We start from the raw sequence: 10,967 nt of genomic DNA, 5'->3' as shown, positions 1-10,967 counted from the left end.
AGCGGCTTTGCTTTCCCGGTGGCTTTGTCCTTTCGTGGCTCGTGCCGGCGCGGTGACAAGCCCGCCGAGCTGGGTGGCAGGGGCTGGCGGCTGGGTCCCGACCCCCCGCCTGCACCGGCAGAGCACCCCGTGCCCACCCTGGGGCTCCAACCGCCAAGCACCGCGTTCCCGAGGCCAAGAGCAGCGGGGAGGCACTGGGACCCGACATGGGGTGGCTGGAACCCCTGGCACCGCAGCTGGGGTCCAACCCTTGCTTGGTGCCTGCTGGTTTCCCGTCGGCGGCCAGAGCATCCCACCGTAACGAAGGGAGAAACCAGAGCTCTTCAGCGACGTTTAAAGCAGTGTTTCAGAAGTGGCTTAACTTCCCCGAGGAGTTTTGGAGCTACGAAAGCTCCACAAATCTCTAACCCTATTGCAAATATATTTATTTAAATGCATTTAACTTTTTATAATCAATAATAACTCAGAGCTGCCTGCAGCTGCTCAGAGGCTCACTAGCATGGTGCCAAGACACAGCAGCACGGTGGAAGAGTGGTTTGGAACAGCTCCAGAGGAGCTTGGGTTGTTTGCACCAGTTCTGGAGCTGTTCTGAAGGATGTGGAGATCTTCAGGGCGTTTCTGGAGCAGCTTTTTTTTGTGAGACCTTTTCACATGGTGTGCAGCAGAGCTTGAGTGCTTCCGAGCAGCTACAAGTATTTTTTGATGAGTTTTAGAGCAGCTTTGGAGCAGCATGCTGTTTTAGGGTTGCTGACGCCTCTTTGCTGTCATTCAGAGGGGATTTAGGGTGGTTTCAAACTGTTCGGAGCACAGTTCAAACTGTTTGGAGAAGTTTAGAGACGTTACTGAAAAGTTTTAACGCTGTTGAGAGGTACATTAGAAAAGTCTGGAGGAGTTTCAGGAGGGTGTTACAGCACTTGAGGCATTTCACAGCCACACAGAGGAGGCTTAGAGTGCTTCAGAGCTGCTACAAGATCTTTTTTTATGATCCATTCTGAGCTATTTCAAGGAGTTTTAGAAGAGTTGAGGACTTTAAGAGCTACTTCGAGCCGCTCCAGGCAGTTTTAGCATCTTGGTGCTTTTTAGGGTTGGTTTGAGGAGCCTGAGAGCTATTTGAGCAATTCAAGTGCTTCATTGCTGCCCCGAGGTCCGTCCTTCCAGAGCTCCGAGCTGTTCAGAGGCAGTTTACAGCTCCTTGAAGTGACCCAGCACCACACCAGCACCCTCAGAGCCATTTATTTACCCGATTTCTAGAGCAGCTTCAAGCTGTTGGAGGTTGAGCTCTTCAGAGGAATTTTTAAAGGATTTTTTAGAGGTGTTTAGAGACAGCTTGGTGCACACTAGAGCAGTTTGGAGTCCTACAGAGGCATTTTAGAGATGCTCAGGGACATTTTAGAGCAGCTCAGGGATGTTTTAGAGCAGATCAGAGCGCATGGAGCAGTTTGAAATAATTTGGGGTGTTTTAGAGAGCTCAGAGTGTGTTAGAGGCATTTCCCAGCATGCAGAGGCACTCAGAGCTCTTTGCAACAGCTCTGGGTGCTCCAGGGCTGCTCAGAGGAGTTCAGAGCAACAGTCTGGAGTCATCCAGAGGCACTCCAGGAGCTGAGAGGGTATTTTGCACGTTAGAGCCCTTTGGGGCAGCTTACAGGGGCTGGGAGGAGGTGGAGGGAAGCTTAGAGGGGTGTGGAGCAGCTTAGCAGGGTGGTTTACAGCCTTTAAGGGATTTTTAGAGTGGTTCAGAGGAGCCGAGTGCTCAGAGGGGTTCAGCACAGCGTAAGAAAGGCAAGGGAAAACAAGCCTCTGTGTCCTCACCAAGTGAGTTCCTGCTGGTGCCAAGCCACAGCCTGGCCCTGTCTCAGCCTCCCCAAACCCTCCAGAGCAGCAGGACACCCTGGGGGGGGACAACAGGGCCAGCTCCGAAGGTGCCTCACCCTGCCTGGACCCCACCAGGAAAATGAAGGGTGAATCCCCCCCCGCCCCCACCAGTTCCCACCTGCACAGCTCAGCTGACTGGGAGGTTTTGGGTCCCTCTGACTTCAGCCCCTCCGGACCTAGCTGGGTCTGGCCTCCCCCATCCTCATTTCCCCCAAAATCTGAGCACTCTTCAGGGCAGGGGCATTTCCACTCCCATCCAGCCCTGCTGGAGAGCCAGCTCTCGGATGCTCAGGATGCTCCGATGCTCGGAGCCACCCCTATGGAAAGAAGGTCTCCAGGCAGGAATAGTAACAGCTTTTAATCTGACAAGAATTGATACATCATTTAAGACAATACTGTTTTTGCCTCTTTTGGGGGGACTTCCTTCACATACCGGTAGGGAAAGAGGAACATTTTTGGGAAGTACAGTTTTTGTTTGTTTTTTTTGTTTGTTTGTTTTTTTCCATAGGGACTTTAAAGCATGGTGAATGTGCAAGTCAGTGCTTTGTTTGCTTAAAACTTTTTCCCGGTGCTTATTTACAGTTACAGTACCTCTTTGTGAGCGACAGGAAAAAAGACGATTGTTTGAACTGAGGATCCGTGATCCCAAGTCGAGAAAGGCAGATCTCCGATATTTATATATTTATACATATATATATATATGCTTTTGTGTATACACAGATACATTTCTCTCTTCTTTAAAGTATTAAAAAAATGATCAACCTTCATTCTATAAAAATACCTACTCTACAAGATAGAAAAATTTTCCCTCTCCAAGTATACACTGATTTACACCCAAAGCTTCTCTGGAAATGTACATTACGTGGCTTCTTCCCGCGGACTCGGGGCAGGGAGGGGAGTGGATGCCGGGGAGGGCTGGGTGTACAGGAGGGGGTGCGGGACCGCTGGGTGCCCCCCTCGCCCAAGGTTTTTGGGGCTCGCCCCCACCCCGCTGCGCCTCGCACAAGGCCACGGTGAGGGGAGTTGAGCACCCAGAGGCGATGTGGAAGAGAGGGTGGAAGAGGGAGGGTCATGGCAGCGGCAGCTCGGCTGGCTCCGGGTATCGGTCCCAGGGCCGGCAGCGCAGGGGACCCGCAAGCCACTGGGGACCCCCCAGCAGGGACTAAGGCTGCGGCAGCTGCCACCTCTCCTGGCCAGCAGCACCCTCCAGGGACAAACGGAGAGCGGGCTGCTCTGCCACGCACCAGCGTGGGAAGAGAGATGTGCCGTGTGCGTGGAAGCGTTTTGGGAGGAGCAGGCACCCCCTCGCCGGTGGCCAAGGGATCGCTGTGGCTTCTGTTTTCAGGCCACTCTGGCATTTCTAAAACCTGACAAGCAGGAAAAAGAACCGCTTTTTGGGGCCCAATGTACTAAATGAAGCCGGATCCTTGGGAGTCCACTGGCTGTCTCCTACCGGGAGCCGGAGAGGAGCAGGTCGGTTAAAGTGGCTGCTCCCTGGGGTCACGCTACGCCACGGCCGCTTGTGCCAGCAAGCCAAAAGCTGTCTGATGTAAACATGGCTTTTGTTTCCCAGGGAGCTGCTGTTGTATTCTCTGGTCTCCTCTCACCAACGGCATAGAGATTTCAGCCCAGGCTGATGCCAGGGGCTGAGAAATGAGAGCGGCTGCCCCATACCCTGCCACAGCGCAGGGAAACAGCAGGGAAAGGCGGCTGGAGCAGGCTCTCCCTCCAGGACTGCAGCTATCACCAGCAGAGCACTGCTCCGGGTGGGAATGGCACAGGCCACTGTCCCCAGGCCAGGGACCTCAGGAGGCAACGCAGAGAGCTCAGCCCTCTCCGCTGCAGCTCCCCAACTGCCCTTGGCCGCTGCGTGTCCCCATCCCGGGCCATGCAAGCCAAGCCGGGACAGGGAGAGGCGGCCAGGACCAGCCTCCAGTGCAAGTTGAAGAGTCACAGCTTTTCCCCCAGTCCCTGCAGGCTGGACAGACAGCACCCATGTGTCTGCAGCTGGGGCCAAGGGGACCTCTCCTCCCAGAGCCAGCCCAGCTCAACAGACACCTGCAGACCCCGTGGCAGCCGGCAGAAGAGCTGGGAGCGGGGAGGAGGGCAGCAGAGCCGTGAACGCCAAGGCATGCCGACGGTAGTGAGCCACGGACAGCAAAAATAAATAAGGAGGCAGGTGACAAAGTGCGCTTACGCCCTGTCCCGAAAACGGCTGCTCCCCTGCCTCTTTCTGCCACCGGTGAGCGAGAGAGGAGCCAGCTAGCTCTCTGCACGCAACCCCTTCCCGAGCAGAAGCGGCAGGGCAAGGATTAACTGCGCCAGCTGAATGAGGACATTTGCATTAAGTTAATTAAAAAAAAACAAAACAAAACAAAAACAAAACCCAAACCAACCTCTACAAGTCCGGGACATGTTTCCCTCTTTCCCAGATCTGCCTCAGTGAGTGAGTGTGTCAGGGACACTTTGGCAAAGCAGATACTTGGGCTGGACAGGGCAGCAAGGGAAAACATCAGCGCCACTGCTTCCTTCTCCATCCCATTATCCCGCAGTTCAGAGAAACCCTCACCTTACAGCCCTCGCGGTGGCAAGCTCTTGTTCGCACACTGCGTGCCAGAGGGTCTGACGCCGCTGTCAGGGCAGTTCCCAGCTTCACGGGTAGCTTTCTCCAGCAGTCCGTTGCCTGTGTTTCTTTTCCAGGTTCCCTTTCACCCCTCAAAACCAGAAGGGTTTCAAAATAACGGAGTCAGACAATAAAGCCTTGCTGCTGGTTTTCTTTTCCCCTGGTCCGCTGGCTAATTCACCCACCGACCTGACGCGATGCTTCCTTGTGCCTTCATCAAGAGCAAAGACGTTTCCAGTCCCTCTTTATCCTCTCAGAGCACCAAATCCACACCCATCGACGAGCGCACAGCCGGCGGCTCTCGGCCGCCCTTACTTAACTTCCAGGATGGAGGGGTTCGTCTCCATGATGGCCACAATAATCCTGTCGATGTAATCCTGCAGGCGGAAGTTGATCTCCTCTTGCTTTTGAATTGCTTCCATGAGCTGCAAGGGAGGGAAAAAGTGAATGAGCGGTCACTGCCTGCCGCTGCCCAGGGACAGAAGCAGGGCTTCTCATGGCTCTGTGCACCCACAGAGGTTTCCCCCTTCTTCACTCTGGTCTGGGATATTCCTGGCCACGTGTAAGTGGCCAGGGAAAATGCCCTCAGCTGCTGCATCTGCTCACTCCTGTCCTTCCTCAAGTTCTCAGCCAGATGGGACCCTGGAGAAAGCAGGGAGCATCACATCTCCCTTTGGCCCCCAAAACATCCAGGTGTGTTTCCCCACTTCTTTGGGCCTGAGAGATTTAATTCTGATGCTTATGTGGGCTTGCACACCAGTATCTCGGGTACAGCCACGGAGCAGGGAGAAGATGTGCCAGAGAAACCAAGATCTCCAGGGTAGATAGATGTCCCAGCTCCCTGGGGTTTTAAGACAGCTACAGACAGACACACCCCATGTTGGCTGGTCTGTCCCAGGAAGAGGAAGGCTGTCACAGGGCAGGCAAAGCAGAGCTGCCAGTATCAGCAAATTGGAAGGGAACAGCTTCCCCTATTCCCAGGAAGGAGGGCTGGCAGGCAGGGTAAGTCCTGCAAGTTCTTCAAATAGTTGCATGGGCATTTCTTTGCTCATAACAGCTTTCAAGTGAATTTTGGGAGTGAGCTATACCACAGTGGTATGGTTTAAGCCCTACCACACAAACCCAAAACATACAGACAGGGCCACATCAGCTCCTCCCAAGCCCTTGGTTGGCTGAGAGGAGAGGAGATGTACCAGCCACCCTGGGAAGATGCAGTTTGAGGTAAGCAGTACCCCGTGGTACGTACCTCGTCTCTGGAGACCGAGCTGATCTCTGCTGCCAGGGATTCAGAGAAGGAGGCTGAGAAGAGGTTCTTGGCTCCCTGGATGCTCAAGTTAATGATCTGTCCGTTCAGTTCATCGTTCTGCTCCTTCAGGTTCCTGTTATCCTGTTCACAACAGACAAACCAGATGCTGAAGCACATGGTGCCCTCAAAGCAGATCCGGCTGGGGAAGGCAGGGGCTTTTGTCCTAACCAGCGGCTCACACAGTGCGGGGAGCAGTGCATGGTCTCCTGCCTCAGTCTCGGCAGAGCCTGGAGAACCTCTGGAAACATGGGATATGCTGGGGAGATCCAGGGGACACATCAGAGAAGAGGGCTCTTGAGTGTACACATGCTGTCCTTCAGAAGAAGGAGCCAACTTCTCCCATCCCAGGACAGGAGAGCAAGCAAGCAGGGGGCTGCCAGATGCACAGTCAGCTCCTTGGGAGGCAGCCCCCGGGCCTCCACTGACCACTCCACAGTGTCAGGGAATCAACATCCCCTTTCGCAGACTGAGCAGCCAAGACGCTTCCCTCCCTGCCCAGCCCTGCATACCTGCTTGAGCTGCTTGATCTCTTGCTCCAGCTCCGTCTCTCGCGTCCTGCTGTTGTACTCCTGGAGCCCCATGCTGCTACTCCTGCCTCTTCGCTGCTCAGCTTCCAGTTTGAAGAGTTGCAAGTGCTCGAGCTGTTTCCTGAGGTCCTCAATGAGCTACAGCACAAGGGAAGAGCACAACTGAGCACCCCATCCCCTGCAAGTCCAGTAGCTTGCACTGGTCATGGCTGGTGTGACAGATGGGCTGTCCCCCACCTGGGAGCAATCCCATCAATTGCTGCAGCAGAATTAACAGACCCTTTCTTGGGGGGCACACAGCTTCCCCTTCCTCCACCATGCCTCTAGCAAACAGGAGAGGGGGAGCTACTTAAATACATGAGAGCAGCCCTGGAAGGACTTTGTTGGAGCACCAAAGACACTGGCTCTGGGTCTGCAATAGCAGACAGCCCCCCCGCAGCAATGCAGGCACCTGCTTGGGCAGCTCCCTCCTGCCACAGCACCACGAATCCCTGTCTCACCCGAGTGCTCTCAGAATCACCACAATGACAATAATTTCCTCTTTGAGGCCCAAAGCTCCTTTCCTACCACAACAGCAAGCCCAGCTTGAGCCTCCAGCTGGAATTACCAACCACAGACACCTGGAAGGGGCCAGAGAGAGACTGTGTTTCTGCCCCCAAGCACACAGAAGCTGGCAGCTCTCACTCAAGCAGCCTCGCACCCCTCTCCTCTTGCATGCTAACGCCTGCTGACACCACGTGCCATTGTCACAGTGCTTCTGCCACCGCTCCTTTGATGCGGAAGAGAAACAGGCCCCACGGGAATGGGCCAGTGTGGCACAACCCCACAGGGGTTGCAGATGCAGGCAAAAGCAACAGATGTTACATAGTTAAGCTGCTGTACTACCTTTCTCTGCCCAGGCAGGACCAAATGCTCCAGTTACACCTATTTCTGGAGAGGCTGCCAAGGCCAGCTTCCCCACATAGCCCTAATTTCGGGGACTAGCAGGACAGGGCTGTGGCAGGCAGCCCCGACTCTACTTACCTCCTGCGTCGACTCCTTCTCCTTCTGAAACTGGTGCCTCTCCTGACTCAGCCTGTCCCCCATCTTCCTCTTTTTCTCCTGCTCCTCTGTGAGCTGCACAGTGAGGTCTTCAATCTCATCCAGCAGCTTCTGCTTCTCCTGTAATGACACGAAAGGGGAGAGTCACAGGGCCTGTCTTCTTTCAGTGCTGCCAGGGCTCTTCCCACTTGCTTAAGGACACGGCGCATGCTGAGCACCGCAGGGAAGGCTCTTCTCGCTGACGCATTCGGATGCTCTGCCTGCTGGGATTTCATTTGCTGTCTGAAGGCTTCAGAGCCCGAGTGCTTTGGCAGCAGCAAGAAGAGCCACACACCAAAATAGCACTGCTAAGAGAGAGGTAATAAGAGATAACTCAAGAATAAATGCACACAGGCAAATACCCACATTTGTGCAGCTTTCTGGGCAGCACGATCCTGGCATGGGACATGACTTGGGTGGGACTGGGGCCAGCACAGGGACTAGAGGTCAAGAAGAGACATTAAAATCATAACGCTCCTTAGGTCTGAATTTCAGAAAAGCCATGAATCCCAGATCTTAAGCCACTCTAGGGATGCTCATTCTCGGTTTCAGATATGAAAGAATTTAACTGAGGACTGACCCAAGAAGGAATATGACCAGTTCAAGCAAGGATGTGAAACATACAGCTCAGCTCTCCTGCTTTGTCCCCTTCCTGTACTCAAAGCTTTGGCAGAACATTTGAGATAGCAGGTAAAGCTTGTCACTTGGTGACAACAGCCCTGTACAGGACACTTCCCTGTACAGCAGCACCCTTCTGCCTATGACTACTTCACCTCCTCCCCAGGCTCACAGCTTCCAGCCTGGCTCTCACCGTGAGGAAGGTTTTGGCTTTCAGAAAGCCAAAAAAGCCACAAGACCCCAGCCAATGCTGGTGCTGGATGGCCCATGCCATGAAGAGGTAAGGAGCAGCTCTGAGGGGAAGCTCCAGCTGCTGGGTCTGGGGTGTCCTGCTCTGTGGAGCAGAGCACCAAAAGCACCACACCAGCAGGAAATGCAATGCTGACAACAAAATCCTGATTTCAGACAACAGACAAGACAGCAGTTCATCAGCAGGGCTTCTCTCCTCAGCAGGGAGGGGCAGCTATTGCACCTCTCACTCCTCCTTAATCCCGTTAACTGTGGAGAAAAGCAGCACTGCTCTGCAGAGAGATTAAGGATCAAAACCAACTTTGTGTGGCTGAACACACCTAGGCAGGAAATTCATCCTCAGACCCACAGTGGTTTTCCTATCCCCAGCCTCAATGGACTGTGCTTATAAGGTCTTGGCAGATGAAGACCACTTCATCGTGGCCACATCAGGTAAAGATAGAGCTGCAGTGCTCTCCTGCAGGCCCAAAGACTGCAAGTGGATGAAACACTTGAGGGCCTTCAGCTAGGCAGAGAGGTTTGATTTCACTTAAATTTTCATCTTACATCTGCCACAAGCTCGAACAGAAACAAAACACAGCCTTTGTACCAGATATTACATCTGTAACCCACATTCTCTCAAAAAAATGAGGATCTTGTCCATCCCATGGAGACTGTGGCACCTCGACAAGCCTCCCACCCCGGCCCTGTCAGCAACTGCACGGCCTTGAATCCTGAGCAGGGCGAGAAGGGCTATCTGGGAGACAACACAGCATTGTGAAGACTCAACTCGCAAATCCCAGCGAGGGTGTATCTGCCCGGGCAGGATGCAGAGATGAAGCATGCCTGCTCCTCTTCCTCCCTTGCAGCAGACTGTCCCGCTGCGGGCTGCGGCCGCAGGGATGGGGACAAGCTTCCACAAGAGGGCACGAGTCCCCTCCTAAGCAGCCAGGACAGGGCTGCCACCGCTGCACGCTGCGGCTCCACGCAAGCTGCACTGTCACAGAGAGATTTATTAGGGGTTTGTTAATCCCAGCTTCCAAGCCAGACACTGGGAACCTGCACAGACTGCGGTATGGGATAGTTCTGGTCTGAGGCGAGGTCTGCGGGGACTGGAAGGCAGAAGCAGCTGATTTGTTCGTTACATCAAACGGATCTCACGTAGACCTTTCATGTAAATGAGAATTTCAGCCTCAGCCATGTAAGGCAGCACATGGGAACCCAGAAACACAACTCCGGCTTGGGCACCCCAAGCACACACGGTCCTCACCTCCTCAAGTCTTTCAATGTTAGCTTTTAAACAAGGGACACAGGATCTTAGCTCGCTGTTCTCATCATCCAGTTGCTGCAGCCTGCAAAAGTAAAGAGATGTGTAAGAAACTCACCCAAGCATCCCAAGTGTAGGAGACTTAGTTGAAACATCACTAGGAATATTAAACCAGGACCTGCTGAGGGCAAGCCAGCAGGGATTTATCTTTTCAAAGCAAACCCTTAAGACTTCCATTATTTCTACTCCCAGGGGAAAAAGTGAGGCATCCACATGATTTCTGGCAAGTCTGCTGTCCGGTGCCATGCCCTTCTCAACCAGCTCCAACACTATTCTTTAGGCCAAGGGCTTCATCAGTCCATGGGCAAGCCTCAACACTAGGCACCAAAAAGCAGACACATTGCCTGGGCAGAGTCAGAGCAGGGGTTCAGAGAGGGCTTTAGCTTTGCATCCTCCAGGCAAAGTAACATCAATTTGTCATGGTAACTGTCCTACTACAAGCCTGGTAAAAAAAACCCACTGCCTTCATCTTTCATTTACTGCAAGGGTTGAACAATAGCAAAACGCATTCTGGAAAAGCAGAAAAACCCCTGTCAAATAAATGAAACTTCTCCCACACCACTTTTTTCTTTGGAAGCCAACAAGGTGGCATGAAGCATCCCATCCAGGATATTGCCTTTTGGAAAACTCTTCCTTCCCACATATTTGCTTGTTTCTGTGAAGGTGGAAAACATGTGAGCATCAAACATACTTCCATGGGTCATTCATGAGAACAAGCACAAACAAACTACCTCTTCACTGTGGGGCAGGCGCATGGATAGAGAATGTGAGCTAAATTTAAACTGCATCAGGGAAATTCAAATAAAGAGTCGGAGGCTACGTTTACAGAGGAGCTTGATTTTGGAACTATGGTAGGAGAAGTACCCAAAACTCAGGGTTTATAATGACTTTAGTTACACCTTCAATCAAGTTAAACTTGCTGTCTACTGCACTTTGTCTCCCCAAAGGCTGCAGTTGCAAAGTGGCAACCTGTACACATATTCCAGTGTGTACATGTGGATCCAGGAGACCTGCCACCACCCAGCCCTGCCCCAGCCCCACCTGGCCTGTAGGTTCTCAATCTCAATGCTCTTCTCCCTCTCCATTTTGCTCAGCAGCTCCCTCTGCTTCTTGATCTCCTCCAGGAGTGTTTGGTCAGCTCTCAGCTCCTGCTCCTTCAGCTGTTCCTCAAGAGCATTTGCTCTGCGGAGAGGAGAGAGAGGATTAACCCTTCCTGGTGTCTCACCCCCGGCACGCTGCCATCCCAAGGGATGGATCAGACCCTCTTCCCAGCCTTCCTCCTACTGCACAGGAGAGCTGGGAGAAGCAGACTGTAAAATAGAGCGAGCTTTCAGAGAAAGTACACTTATCGCCATCTCAAGCAGCAGGTGTATGAGGGCTTCACTT

At 53.1% G+C, this 10,967-nt stretch overlaps 1 protein-coding gene across 1 annotated transcript in view; it reads right to left on the bottom strand.

Annotated features, from left to right (window-relative positions):
* Positions 1-4,686: 4,686 nt before the first annotated feature.
* Positions 4,687-10,967, bottom strand: part of RAB11FIP3 (RAB11 family interacting protein 3 (class II)) — a 66,828-nt gene continuing 60,547 nt past the window's right edge. Inside the window, exons 10-15 of the mRNA XM_010567042.1 lie at positions 10,623-10,763; positions 9,525-9,606; positions 7,352-7,489; positions 6,311-6,466; positions 5,742-5,882; positions 4,687-4,920 (exon numbers count right to left, since the gene is read on the bottom strand). Of these exons, the coding sequence (XP_010565344.1) occupies positions 4,807-4,920; positions 5,742-5,882; positions 6,311-6,466; positions 7,352-7,489; positions 9,525-9,606; positions 10,623-10,763 (772 nt within the window). The 3' untranslated portion in view covers positions 4,687-4,806. The remainder of the gene's footprint in view (positions 4,921-5,741; positions 5,883-6,310; positions 6,467-7,351; positions 7,490-9,524; positions 9,607-10,622; positions 10,764-10,967) is intronic.

Source organism: Haliaeetus leucocephalus, unplaced genomic scaffold (assembly GCF_000737465.1).
Source record: "Haliaeetus leucocephalus isolate CR32 unplaced genomic scaffold, Haliaeetus_leucocephalus-4.0 Scaffold224, whole genome shotgun sequence".
NCBI lineage: Eukaryota > Metazoa > Chordata > Aves > Accipitriformes > Accipitridae > Haliaeetus > Haliaeetus leucocephalus.
The sequence above is the reverse complement of the archived record's forward strand: the minus strand, read 5'-3'. Positions and strand labels throughout refer to the sequence as shown.